Source organism: Falco cherrug, chromosome 1 (genome assembly GCF_023634085.1).
Source record: "Falco cherrug isolate bFalChe1 chromosome 1, bFalChe1.pri, whole genome shotgun sequence".
NCBI lineage: Eukaryota > Metazoa > Chordata > Aves > Falconiformes > Falconidae > Falco > Falco cherrug.
In genome coordinates this window covers 96,733,704-96,747,840 of record NC_073697.1, presented here as the reverse complement: position 1 = coordinate 96,747,840, position 14,137 = coordinate 96,733,704, and the positions used below count along the sequence as shown (strand labels likewise).

Genomic DNA, 14,137 nt, shown 5'->3' with positions numbered 1-14,137 from the left:
TCACGCTGAAATCCTGCCAGTTCAATAAGGCAAGCGCTTGCCGTCCTTACGGAAATAGTGGGCTCTCAGAAATTTTAAGGAGCTTGTACCCTTCAAATGCTGGTTGAGTTTTTGCAGAAGGGATTTAACCCTTCCTGTGCTGTGCTTTGATACCTGTTTTTGTTCCCGCTGCCTCTATTGCCCCAAAGGGGTGATTAGGAAACAGATGGGTTTCATCTTCTTTTGTGCTGTGATTTACCACCCATGCTATAAATTCAGAGGCTTTTCATGGCCGAAGGAAGAGCATCCGTTGTCCGGCCTTAAATAGGTTTATTTTAAATAATTTTACAACTTCCTACAGGGATTCCTTGGGTAGGACACAAGCGGCTGGGTGTGTGGTCATGGCACAAAGTGTTGCATCTCGTGGGCAGGACTCATCCGTTCCTCCCCCATGCCCTGATGGAAGGGAAATCTTACTGGTCCCAGTGCCAACCCAGTGAGGATTGCCTTTCCACTGGGCTCTTAGTAACAGGTGAAAGAGGAACTGAGCAGTTGGTGGGATGCTGCCAGCAGGGCTTTCACTGATGGAAGGGTCTCGGTGAAGACTTCCAAAACCAGTGCCTGCCATGCAACTGCTGCGGGGAGCGTTTACTCCCTTTAAGCTTTAAGATCAGAGCATCAGTGGCTCTGTTTTGTGGAAAGTTGGATGCTGTTAGTCTTTCCAAGTATGTCTGTCAGATAAAAGCCCTTCTAGTTTAGGTAGAGCTCCCTAATGAGCACGTGGAACCTGACTAGGTGTAGGGAAGAGCTAAATGCTGAGCTGGTCTGACCAGGGCAGCTCTGAGTAGACACAGAAAAGCAATTTCAGGAGCTGGAGCAATCCGCAAGAGGTGAGAAGAATCCTGTGAAGCCTGTGTGCTCCAGGGTCAGCATCAACCTGATAAAGGAATTCAGGACTTGATTTTAAGTGCTTAAATTTCACTTCAACACCTTTATTAGCTCTGTCCTTCAACCTGGACTAAGGGAACTAGCGCCTGGTCCCCCGTGGCAGTAGCCAGCCGCCGGCAGCAGTAGCCTTCCTCTGGTTTGGTTGCCCGTGCTGATGCAGGTGCTGCACAGCACACGTGTTCACTCTTCAGGTGCGTTTTGGCACGTCACATACAGCTTTTTGCTTTTTTATTGCGGAATGTGGTTGACACAATGTGGGCAGAACCGCTGGCAGCGCTGCTCGGGGAGGTTCTGTAACTCTGGGAGGTGGAGGACTTGTTAAAGCAGGTTCTGGGTGCTTTGGAAACTTGGCCTTGGTTTCTGACAGGCCACCTGTGGTTTACATGCCTCATCTGACAGTGGAGACTGACTCGATGCTACGGTGATTTCCTTCTGTTTTGTCTTTTTAATCGATGACAGGTTTGGGAGCTGTGAGCAGGAGCAGCGTGGGGTTTGGAACGCAGCCCGGCAGGAGCCTGTGCTCCCTGGATGAAGCTGAAATTTCCAGCACCTGACACTGGTTTGTGAGCAGGGGTGGTGGCTGTGGCTTGGGTCCTTGTGCCGTCAGCTCTTGGAAGGTGTAAAGCCCCTCGGTGGGGTGCGCTGAGACATGGATGGTGCCCACAAACCAGAGGCTTAGATTTTATAGTGGTACAGGATTTGGTACCCATAACTTCCAGCCAGAGGTGAACTGCGTCCAGCAAAGAAGTCCGCTGCAAAAAACAGGCCTGGAATTGCTGGTTGCAGCATGGTGAGGTGATGAGTATTTGGCAGGAATCCCTGGAAAGCAAGAAGCTCCACCATGAATCGTAGTTGGCATGGCAGACCTGAGCCATGGGCAGTGAGGTTCTTCTTCCAGGAAGGGAAAGGATGCACCTTTGATGAGTTCAGAGGTGGTGGGAGCCTTCCTGCCCATGGGTTGCCTGCTGCAGGTCAGTCTCGTACCTAACGGAACTGCAGGTCCGTGTTCATGCTTAAGTCGCGTGCAGGGCGGCAGCAAGCAGGAGGCCAAGGTGCTCCATGTTTCACAGTCACGGTACACCCGAGCTGCAGGACTTGGTGACGAAGGTGTCGGCTGGTTGCAGCTCGGTGAGCTGCTGATGTTATCTCACCCAGCAGCAAAGCAGTGCTCTTTGCTGGCTTTATAGGAAAAATTGACTCTGCCACCTGCACAAACAGCAGGGGGTTTGCAGCAGCCTGGCCTTAGTGGGGTTTGCGTTGTCTGTTGTTGTTTCTGAAGTTTATTTTGGTTAATTGTGGTATCCTTTCTCTCTTGGGGAGTCTGAATGGGACACACCGAGCAGTTTTTGGAGGCTGACCACTGCTGGGAGCTGCCAAGGCTACAGGGAGAGGGACCGTCCGTCCCTTTGGGCTGAGGGATGCAGGAAGGGCAGCTCCTGCTGCGTGTGCTGGAAGGCCCCGGCCTCCCCGCTGCCTTCCTCGGGCTCCTGAACCTGTGTACCATCAGCCTGGCCGTCCTCCCTTGTGCCGTGCTGAAGCCTGGCTGGTACCTCAGCAAAATCCTGGGTCTGGCTCATGCGCAAGCTGGTGCTGCCCCAGAAGCGCTAATTCACATGGAAGCGTCTGGGTGCTCCCACCACACCACCCGTGTCCTGTCCCCCACCTCCAGGAGGGGGGAGATAACCCTTCCAGATTTGGTTATAAGGGAATAATCTCTAGATTCAGTTCCCACCGTCTCTGTTTAAACACAGGGCAGGGACTTGACCTGATCAGGCAAATAGCCCAAACCTGCTAAACTGACATCCGAGGGCTTCTGTGCACTTCCACATGGAGAAACTGTTGGGCTGAAGTGTCTCAGCAGACCGGTTCAGGCGCTTGGAGAACTGCAGGCTGAGCCGGGGGTGGATTGCTGGTCTTCTGCAGTCCTGGGGCTTTTTGCCAGCTGAGGTTGCAAAGAGAATTTGCCATCTCCTCCTCCCTGAAGTGTTTCTCCTTTTCCCCACCAACTCCTGGGGGTGGACGCGGGTTCTAATCGCACACCAGTTCACGTCCAGGTAAAAATGGGGCTATTTTTCTGCCCTCTTTTTAGAAATGTAAGTTTGATGTAGTATGTCTATAATGCCTAATAACTTGAGCTAGGGGAAGTGCTGCCCAGCTCCGTGGCTGGCAGTGGGCTCGTCCATGCAACGCTTCAGAGCCAGGGGTTTGCAGTGAGAGGAGGAGGGGGATGATGAAGCTGTTTATCTCAGCATCTCTTTACCACATACCCTCACACTCCCACTGAGCGTCACATTTTCTTCATACAGCTGTAATCCCAAGTGACGCTTGCAGTTCGCTGGGGTGACTAGTTAGGAGTTAGGCTTGCAGCTCATCAGTTAAAGACACGTCTAAAACTAAGTTCTGAGGCTGGCCCCGGTTTGCTCACCAGCGCAGCGCTGCCTGCACGTGGAGATGCTGAAACCAGCCGTGGGATGTCACTCGCTGTGACAGCAGCGTGAGCCGCTTTCTGAAAGATGACTTTGTAGCATCACCGAGCTTTACACTGGGTACCAGCGGGGGTGACAGCAATTCCTGCAAGGTGGAAAAAAAAAGGGGCAGCAGATCAGCCGAGCAGCAGGAGTAACCAACCATCACAAATGTGAGAAACTGGACTTGAGCCACCTTCTGCAAGGAAGGGAACCTTGTTTTCCCCCTCCTTGCTTCCTAATTAAAGCAAGGCTGGAGGGTTATGACAAGGGAAGAGGTGCTAATGGGGCAGCCTAATCATTTAGCTCAGGTGTCTGTGTATGGCAGTAACGGGATGCCCACCCCAGCTCCCCGGCGGACCAGCAGACCAGCTGGGAGGGTTTGCTGGAGCCAGGCTATAAATACAACAGGGGAAGAGCTGTGGCTGTAGATAAGAGGCGGGTGCTGAGCTCAGTTCTGACAGCCGCAGCGCAGAGGTTAGGTGCAGAGCTCAGCCTGCTCGGAGCAACTACTACCATAGTAGGAAGCAGCCCCAGGCAGCGCAGCCCCATGTATTAACGCATCCTCCACCATCCTATAGTTCAGCTGACCACTGGAATTCAACCCTGGTATTTTTAAACCTCACGCTGTTGTGTTTGAAGGGCCTCAGCCCTGGCACCTCATTTGGATGATGCCGTTTGCTAGCAGCAGGCTGATATCTGTTGAGAGGCATTACATTTAAACCACAGCACCGAAGCTGAGTGTTGAGGGAGGCTGCACCTCCTCATCCTCCAAACAAAACCTGGTTTGTGGGCTTTGGAGCGGAGTGTTGCAGGATGCTTGGAAAAATCCAGCTTTTAGCCTGGCTGAACACTTCACCCTGTCTTTTGGGGAATGGCGTGAGCCGTCCCCAAGAGCAGCACTCCCAGCCTGGTCCGCAGCAAACACAATGGGTTAATCCTCCTTTTGCCTACGGAAGGGGGAAGACTAACAGCTAGTTCAGGCTGGGGCAATATAGAAAACAGAAAAAGACAAAAAAAAAAAAAAAAAAAAAAAAGGAAGATGTATTTGGGAAAGAATTGTTTATTTTAAGTTTGTCAGAGGGATTTTACAAACAATGGAGCATTTTAAAAAAATTGAGTGATCAAAGTACTTGACAGTGTCCCTTAACACACGCACACACAAGCCCCTGGACAAAGGAAATCACACCAGCGAGGAGGTCAATACTGCCGGAGGAGCAGCTGGCATCTGCATAGTTCTAGGAGGAAAGATTGCAATGGTGTTGGTGCTAATAAGTGTCATCCTGGCATTAACTAAGAGAGTGCTGAAGTATGTACGTGTGTACCTGCGGAAAACAAAGTGCATGAAATAACACACAAAGTACGTATTGTAGAATAAATTTATTTACCTGATACAAATGAAACTAGGTGTGATGCTTCTTACTGTCAGCATGTAAATAGACAACTGATCTTATTTACAACTTCTAAAGATCACACATGCAGTTGTGGTAACTGGCTAAGTCGTTTGCTGCTTTTTAGATAAATGCATCACAATATTTTGTATTGCACCAACATCTGTCTTACTGCCTTAGATTTAAATAAGTTACATTACAGTGCAAAAGAGGTCAATTTGCACACATGATAAAAAAATCCATAGTTATGAACTGGAGGCTTACGGTTTAACATTCATCTGTAATTTTTTTTTTCAATGAATTTTATAAATAGGATAGCATTTTACATAAGCTGTTATAGAGTAGTATGTTTGGATGATACAATACAGAGAAAGATTTGTCTACAACTGAAGGCATGCATTATTTTGATATTGTACATTGTATAAACTGACATTTTACATACAGAAATATGGAAAATTGGCTGACAGCTCCGCAACTCTTGTTCAAGGATAAACAAACTCTTCTCCATGCAGCACAGAACCCAAACTTCTCTGGAGAGAGTTTCCAATTCAGTAAGCTATATTGCACGTTTGTACATCTGTATAACGAAGTCCTAAGGGTACCACACGTTTCTTCCACAGAGAACACAATGAGTTTTGTTTTAGGGAAAGCAAAGAATCTTTACACGATACATGCAGAAGTTTTGGTAGATGTGTTGCTAAAAACACATGCAATGCAACAAAACAACCTTACATTTCTGCAAAATTGTTTAGGAAGCGATTACTCCAGTATTGCTGAAAAGGAAAGAAAGAAAAGGCATCAGTTAATGAAAGGATGAATGCTAAGTACCATTATACAAGCAAGACTTAAGATCAACAGTGACAGAAGGAAGAATGTTAAGTTTGATAACTGGCTGCTCTGTCATTGAAGGGACACTCTCAGGTTACTTTGTTCTTAAAGCTTAGAACCTTCTGGATTACGGCTCTGCTCTTCCGAGTATGGCAGAGCTCCGTTGTCATCAGCGCAGCCAGCACTTCCTACAGAAGACTGCAGTCAAAAAGAATTGGGACACGTTCAGACAGCTTCTGCCTTTCTCTGCCCGACGAGCGGTGACAGATAGGTCTCACTTTTTGTAATTTTAACTTCCAAGTTCCATCCTACAGAGTTTGAGCTCTTAAGAACTTTAAGGGCATTTTTCTAATCAAGACATCATATGGCAGGTTTGGCCCCAAAGTGACCTAACAATGTCCCTTTTCCAAGTTATGCAGCTTCTTCTGGGAAGCAGTAGGAAAGCTCTGAAGAAGTAATTAAACTACACAGATTAATGCATAGGCAAAGGGTAGAGTACAACGTACTGAAGTTACTACTGTACTTTACCCCTAAAATACAGCGTAAGGTGAGCCTTGCATCTAGGAGAGACGACTAGAGTACTCTGAACCCCTAGAACCTGGGGGTGGCTCTCCAAAATACTGCTTCGACACTATTAAAATTTAGGCTCTCCTGCTAAGATTTGAAATGCATATTAATGTAATTAAGGATGTAATTAGCAGAGATTAGGGAAACAGTTAATGGTTAGAAGTGCAAAAAAGTAAACAAGACAGGTGCAAAAGACAGACAACTTTGTATCAGTTTTACCTCCCTTCATCTCAGCAAATTCAACCATCTTTAAGCTGTTTACCATGTATATTCTGTGCATCAGCTGTGTTCTTGGAACAGTGACACGACTGCTGTACTGCATTCTATCATCAGATTAAAAACTCAGTTTATTACCATTTGCCTTCTCCAAAATAGTCTCCCTACAAACACAAGCCTCCTAGAGCTCTGACAGACCGGTATGTATTTTTCTGCAGCCTCTCTCATACTTTTTATTCGCGACAGTATTTTGGGAAACCAAGTATGAACTATTTTTATTGCTTGGATGCCAACAAAAAGGAGCAGCTTATTGTGTAGCTCACAAACAGTACTTTGAATCACATTTGAAAGCAGAAAGGACCAGAGGCAGCACAAAGATAAAAGCCCCCATCTAAATATTTGACGTATGACTGCAGCAGCCTGACCCTTTTCTTTGCTCCGACGCTGACCGGGCTACTGAACGCTGAATTCCGGAGGAGCTGGCCGCTCCCACACCAAACCCCGCTGGTTTCCCAGCGTAAGCCAGCATCCTTCCTGGTGTTCCTGGCACAGGGCAGCATCAATCCCATGATTGATACTAGTCTTACACACCCCTCACGCTAGAGAAATCAGCGGTGACACGTGAGGACTCCTAAGGAATCCAGAAGACAGCAAAGATGAAAAAGCTCAGCGAGGTGAGAGCAGGGAGAAACAGAAAGTATAAAGTTATTTTCTAAAAACGGGGTAGGAGATAAAGCCTGGGTAACTTTTGAGTTATTTCTGCTGAACTAAGTGCTTCTGTTTATCTGTTCGCAGGGCTAAGACTGAAAAAGGAGTTACCTATTTCTATCCCCAGGTGACCCTAGTACAGTGGAGGTTAGAGAGGAAGGAACAAATTAAGGTAGAGCTGCAACTCTGAGATGCTGGCCAGTAAGTCTGTTCTAAGTTGCCAAGTCCTCTGTCCTTGGCTTCTCTCGCTGAAAGGACTGACAGCTAAAGAACAACAGGAGCTGCACGATTAAAAGACAAGCATTTTAGTTAACATGTGCTCTTGCAATGCATTACTGACCTCACAAGTGCATTTCTATAGTTTCGGTAACTGAAAAGCCAAATCGCCAGCTGCCCTCTGCTAGTCCGACCCTAGAAGCACTCGGCAACCGCCCCCAGCCCACTCTGCCGAGAGGCAGGTCAGGATCAGACCCACAGCACCAGGATCACAAGGAAGCTCTGATTCCAGGGCAGGGTGCTTCGCTGCCCAGCTTATGGTAGGTCTTAACGTCTGGCCAGTCCGGACCACACAAGGCTGGTATGTACCATGTAATTTCAGAAAACTGAAATACTGAAAGCAAAACAACAGCTGCCACTGCGCCCAAGACAGGTAAGTGCTGATCTTAGGGAACCCTCCTGCTCCACTTCTACAGGAGAGTTCGGACAGCAAGACTGGGAGAAATAAAAGAAAACTGGTGTAATTAAGATCGCTTGGGCTCTTGAGGAGCACTTTATAAAACCTGACTGTTCCTGTACCCCTAGGAGCCCGCAGGGATGAATGCCACTCCATTTACCTGCCAGTCATCCAGCTTTCAAAGGCAAACTCCAAGGAACACGAGGCCCTAATGCAAGTGCCCCCAAGACACACGGTATGAGTAGGCTCTCATGTCAGTATGAAAATCCATGACAAGCAGTAAGATTCATCTTCAACACAGACAGAGATCCAACAAAGAAGCTGTTGAAGACTGAATTCTACCCATCAACAGTTGTTTCCCCTTCAGCTCGTTAGAGATGGGGAAAGGGAGTATTTGGCATAATAGACAGGAATAAGATTGTACAAGAAGCAGAATCGTTCGTGGTGACAGTCAGAGATGTGGCTTTAGAAAAGCCCACCAACAGGTCACACAGAACCAGCTTTCTAAGGTTCAGTGGCATTCCTGCCCTGGAAAACACCTGTCAATAACGTTGGGAACACACAGAATTAACTTGCTAGTATTTGTTTCCAACAAGTAACATCCTTTTACATATTCTGATCTCAAGGAATCCTAAACCCACATGACCTATTCTTTTCCTGTTTCAAGTCTCACATAGCGTATTTATTATCGATACAGCAAATGGCCGGTGCTGGCCATCGGTTTTGTGGTACGCAAAACCTTCGTCTGGCAAAGATGGGTTCTTCCACACCAAAGAGGGCATTCAATGGGATTTAAATGCTTACAGTTTGGCAACGCACCTGCTCCGTCATCAGATCCAGCTCCTCTGAGTCACTTCAGCATCAACTTAAAACAAGTCACAGCCTATGTAAACTTTGAGTATTCACAATGCAGTGGGATTTCAGATAGGGACTGTGTATTTGGAGGTTAGCATCTGTATTTGAAAGCTTGAAACCTAGAGAATTCTCTGTGCTCACTGGATTCCAGCTGGCACCAACAGAACATAGCTTTTAATTATCATTTTCCTCTAAGAGGAATCAGAAAGCTGCTTGAATCTGGTTATTAAAGCAGACCGAGCCAGCACAAGATAACACAGCACCTGCTACTCTACAAAGACATAATGACCCCAGTACAATTTTCAAAGACTATCCTGTTAAGCTGAGACCGTTCTTTAGTCTTTTCATATGACCACTGTACAAAGTCTTTCCACTCACTGGAAACCATAAGCTGTTTTTGCAAAGCAGAGTGCCTACCCTTTGAGCACTACGAGACCAGGGAAGGATGGTCAGCTCAAGAGTGGCATCCCCTATTTCAGGGCAGGAAAAAGCTTTGGAGTAAACCAGTACCTGACCACAAGTACCAGACTGTTTTGGACACTAAACATTCACGTTAACAGCTGTCAATGTCTTAAGTTACAGATTTATCCAATTTTATCTCAAACTTAAGACTACAAGCTGTTAAAGTCTTGGGGCACTAAGACTCCTGGGTGCTATAAAACAAGACCCTAAAATACACTAAACCAAAAGCAAGTGCTTTGCCTTTGGTATCAGAAATTTGAGCTTCAGATCACAAAACAAGAGTCTAAAGTGGTGATAATAATGTAGCACAGCAGAGTTTGACAAAACACAGCATGGGAATGAAGGAAATTACTATTTATTCTTCAACATGTATACAGCATACGCTATTTTACAGCAAGTCACCACTGGCATGGTGAAATGGAAGAGAAATACTCACTTTAGTCGATGAAAAGTTGGAAGGCATTGGAGAAAAACACCACAGTTAGGACTGTTAATGACTTACACATTGTTGATACAGGACTGAATTTGAAAACATGCTTTAACATTTACCGTAATAATGAAGGTGGTTAGTGCCACATTAAAATAAAAATAGTTCTATACAATATGTTCAATTTGGTCATGTGCTATTTACAGATTTTACAAAAAACACACACGAGCTTGTTACTTTAAGTCAGGCTAACAACAGGCCAGCAGAGTAACTCCATGTATACAACTATCATTAGTGCCCTAAGTGTAGGAAATCCAATTTCTAGCTAATGCAGTGCAAGTTATTTTTCCAGGTCTTATTACAAGTTTTGATCATTGGGGTGGGGTGGGGAGAAAAAGAAAATGAAAGGATCTGACACATGTAAATAAGGTATTAAAACCCAACTTAAACCCTCTTTTGGGTTTTTTAACAAACAGACTGTGTTTGTTAAAAAGGCTTGGTTTAGATTTAAGTAGACAGCCCTGTTCCTATCCCTGCATAATGGGCAACACTGGCAAAATAAGGTCTGTTACAATAAAATACAATAGACAAATAAATAATCTAAAAAAAAAAAAAACACCAAACAAAACAAAACCAACCCCATCTATGTTGAGAGTATGGAAGAACCCCAGCAGGCTGCACCTGGAATGGTATTTTCTGCATGAGCAGGATTAGGCATACCTCATACAGAAACTGGTGTAAACAAGGACAGTTCAGAACTGAGAGTGAGGGAATAGGAAGAGGGGAAACAGAAGAAATCCTGACTGAGGTAGCAGTACTCTCCACCCAGCGCAGAAAGTTCCGCTTATGAAAAAAAGCTGACTTTGTGACAAATTAAGTTTGGATGATCATGCAGAAGACAAACAGTTACATGCTTTTTTAGTTTTAGACAACACACATTCATTCCCTAAAATCTGCTGCCAAATTTAGTTTGATAGTGTCCGCTGGCTCAAAAAAAATTTATTTTTTACATAATGAATAGACTATTGAACAGAACACTGTACATGCTTCTCATCTACAAAAAAATATTTGCATAAAATAGTGTTAGTTCTCTGTACATGTCAATGGACACTTCAACTGTGTATAAAAGAGGAATATATTGCCCCCACTGAAGTCAGAAAAAGCAAAAAACCAAAATCTAGATTATGAAACCTCCATCACCGGCAAGTATGTTCATGTGAAAATTCAGCAGAAATAGACAGTTGCTCTAAACAATAAAAAAATTAAGTTAAACTTTTTCTTTGAATGTAAAACTTGTCACCATGTCAGTCAAGACCAGAACATATCACTAAAGTTAGTGTCTGTACTGTAAAGCCAGATAACCAAGGGCATAGTAATGAACACAAACGGCCAGGAAACTCCTTCGGTGCATGCTGACAAAGAACACTGTTTGGTGGCAGGCCGCACACTATCTTTACCAGGTTCCAGGTAGTTACGGGCCACATATTTAAGCGTTTCATCCAGCAGAATGACAGGTAGTGAGATTTTCAATACCATCAGCCATTGTGTCACATTCAAAGGTGTGATCTGGAAGATAATCTGAAAGAAAAGCCAAGTGTTACCTCTTTTCTCCCCACTCCATCCCTTGCCTTAAGCTCCAGACAAGTTTTTGCTCTGTCTCCAAGCTCAGGGATGAGTGTAAGATACATGCACTTACTGGTAGCGGTTCCACATAAAGGATAAGGAAGTGGAGTGACATGGACAAGCAAATCGCGCCCACCAGCCAGATATTTTCCCATGGAGGCATCCTCATCAAGGACTGGTTTTCTGATAGACTGCAACAGAAACATGGTGCATATTGTCTACATGAGACACCAATAAAACTCAAAACATCAGAAAACTAGCTGGAAAGAAAAGGAGCATGGCAAGTCACAATTATCGCAGTCATGAAGGAAAGAAAGATGCCAAGACAGGAGTTATATATATATGTTGCAACTTTAAGCTACCTTGGAAGCCTGCTTAGCAAAGCAGTCACAGTTCAGCCTCACATTTATTTCTGAAAGCTTCTGTGTGTTCCTGCTCACACCTTTTTGGCTAAGACCCCAACATCCTCTCCCATGGGAGGGGCAAGGGAAGGATGGGCATGGCAGAATCCTCCCCCATTGATCGTACACCTGGAGACCCACTTCTGAAGTTCATGTAAAGACTGGCTATACAATCTTTATATATGTAACAGGTCAAGTACTTGCACGTTCTCAGTGCATGTTCTGTAATTTTGCTCTTCAGCTTCAATCTGCATTTAGGCTATGCCGTAGAAGAGGCCAAGATCCAGAACATCAGATGTAGAGCAGTATCTTATTATGTAGGACTACTGCAATACGCTTGTATTTAACGTTTATTTGTTTTTAAATTAACTGACCTCTAAGCTATTTGAAGAAAAATACCCTTGACATTGTGCTATTTAGTGGTTTCCATTTATAATCTAATACTAATTGGCTAAACCCACACTCCCTTAGGGCAGAAAAAATTATTTTCCATATCTTCAGCATTCTTATTTTAGTTCTCCTTGATATCACTTTATACCAACACAGGAGGGATAATTTGATAGATTAAGCTTAGATTAGAAATAACGGAAAATATTTCAGTTGCTCATGCTTAATAGAATACCAGAGTGAACTGGCACTTAAAAATATACCTTATGATAAGAGATCTCAAATGTTACCTAAGAGCGTAATTTTGTTTGCACTACCCAGATTCAGAAAGGAAGTATGACTCATTCTTCATTAGCTGAGCTGTCCATACACTAAGAATCAAACTGCACAAAAAATAGGATTTCTGGATAAGGTATGCAGCAGCTTTGCCTTCTTATTTGGACATACGAACCTGTTGAGAGCATTGCACATCTCTATGGTGACAAGTACAGAAAGAGCCATTGTCATTGGATATGGAGACTCAAAAACCACGCAGTCGACACCAGAGAAGTCTGGATTGTCCTCTTTGCACTGCAGAAAATGGCTCTAGAACAGAACAATGTGAACTCACTTCCACAGCTTGTTAACTTTTAAAGTGTACAATAGGCAATTACAAAATAAGGGGCAAGTATAAAAAGAAAACTTTCTAATATGACTCCTATAAGCACTGGTTTAAAACTTTTGCCAGCTTTAGACAAATCCCCTTTAGTCTTTTACTTACAAGACACCAATTAGTCCTTCAAATTGTCTAAAAGCTCAGGAATCCCACTCTAAGCTTTAGTATTAAGACAAAGTAATCGTAAGTTTTACAGTGACAAGTCTGAAAATGTGTTGTTACACAAATTTCTGTAACCTACTGTTTTTCTACAGTCATTTCAAGTTGTAAGCATGAAAGAAGCATGTACCTCCCCTCTCACCCCCAAAGACATTAAACTGAGCAAATACCAGCTGGTAAAAGGTAACTCTTGGACCACCATCAGCAGCGATAAACCACCAAGCAGCAGCACCCACTGTGGCAGCACCAACATAACCTTAAAAAAAACAAAGTGCTTTTTTCAGCATTGCAAACTGTATGCAAGAGAAGATCTCACTTGCACGAACTTCAACCTCAAGACCTTCAGTACTGGAAAAAATATAAAATTGTAATTCATCTAATTTCTGTGCAAGTAATCTGCTCCACCAGCTGTAACTTAAATAACCATTAAATATTGTACTAGTACCTGCTTGCAGAAGCTGACAGCTAGAACTTAAGGCAAACAAGGATATCACTTAAGAGTCATCAACCTGCAATTTTTCTTTTTTCCTCTCAGAGCTCAAATGTGTCTGTAGTGACATTAACTAATACTGAAGTTTACTTAAAGATCTATGAAGTCAGTTGGAAAAATTAAGGTCACAGCTTTTGGCGTGAAGACAGAGAGAGATACTCATTCTAGCTTTACAGTACTATAGCTGTATTTAAAGTTTAAATTACTTCTGTTGATTTCATGAATTTACACTCTTATTTTCCTCGATTTTAGCCAGGCCAGCAAACCTGTTGTGTTGTTCTGCTTAAGCAGGAAAATGGTAGGTTAGATATACAACAGGTGTCATTTTCAGATTTACAATTAGTTCTACGTACTCCCTCAACAGCTAATGCAGATGCGCATTCACTAATGGCTGGTCTTGGTTCTTCACTCCCAACCCCACAACATGCTCATCCCCCTAAGGCTGACAGGTATTGCACAGACAAGCTAAAATCTGCTGTCTCAATGCTTTGAGATGAAAGTATTTCAGCCTGGAATGAGCCAAATGGGAAAAGGCAAGTTAAGTGGCTTCTCGAGTACAGAGGTCTAACTTGGCCCTAGGTTCATCTGCTCCTGAAAGGTTTCTCGTTTTTGAGGACTGTAACATCACCCACTACCAGGCAATTCTGAAGGTCCTATGCAGTTATAAAATTTCTAATGGTTTCCTAGCTGTCAAAAATCAAAAGATTCTGACAAAGTGGTGAATGTCATACTGGTGTTATGTGGCTAGGGTTTTTGGTGCCTACAGTTGCTAACAATGGAAAAAATAAAAAACGCCACTTCACTGTTCTGATCACAGCACTGCCTGCAAACGTGCAAAACAAAGTGTGAATCTTGAAACAAAATAAAGGAAGAACACCAGCTCCACAGAACATCTATTGCTAG

At 44.1% G+C, this 14,137-nt stretch overlaps 1 protein-coding gene across 2 annotated transcripts in view; it reads right to left on the bottom strand.

Moving 5' to 3' along the window:
* Positions 1 to 4,757: 4,757 nt before the first annotated feature.
* The window catches only part of ATP2A2 (ATPase sarcoplasmic/endoplasmic reticulum Ca2+ transporting 2), a 48,691-nt gene continuing 39,311 nt past the window's right edge, over positions 4,758 to 14,137 (bottom strand). The window contains exons 17-21 of one of the 2 annotated variants that reach the window (XR_008732221.1): positions 12,915 to 13,000; positions 12,382 to 12,515; positions 11,216 to 11,333; positions 9,529 to 11,097; positions 4,758 to 5,556 (exon numbers count right to left, since the gene is read on the bottom strand). Coding sequence is in view for 1 of the 2 variants with exons in the window: in XM_005434576.4 (XP_005434633.2) it covers positions 10,828 to 11,097; positions 11,216 to 11,333; positions 12,382 to 12,515; positions 12,915 to 13,000 (608 nt within the window). In the remaining variant the exon portion in view is untranslated. Of the gene's footprint in view, positions 11,098 to 11,215; positions 11,334 to 12,381; positions 12,516 to 12,914; positions 13,001 to 14,137 lie in introns of both variants that reach the window. The other variant, XM_005434576.4, reaches the window with a different exon arrangement.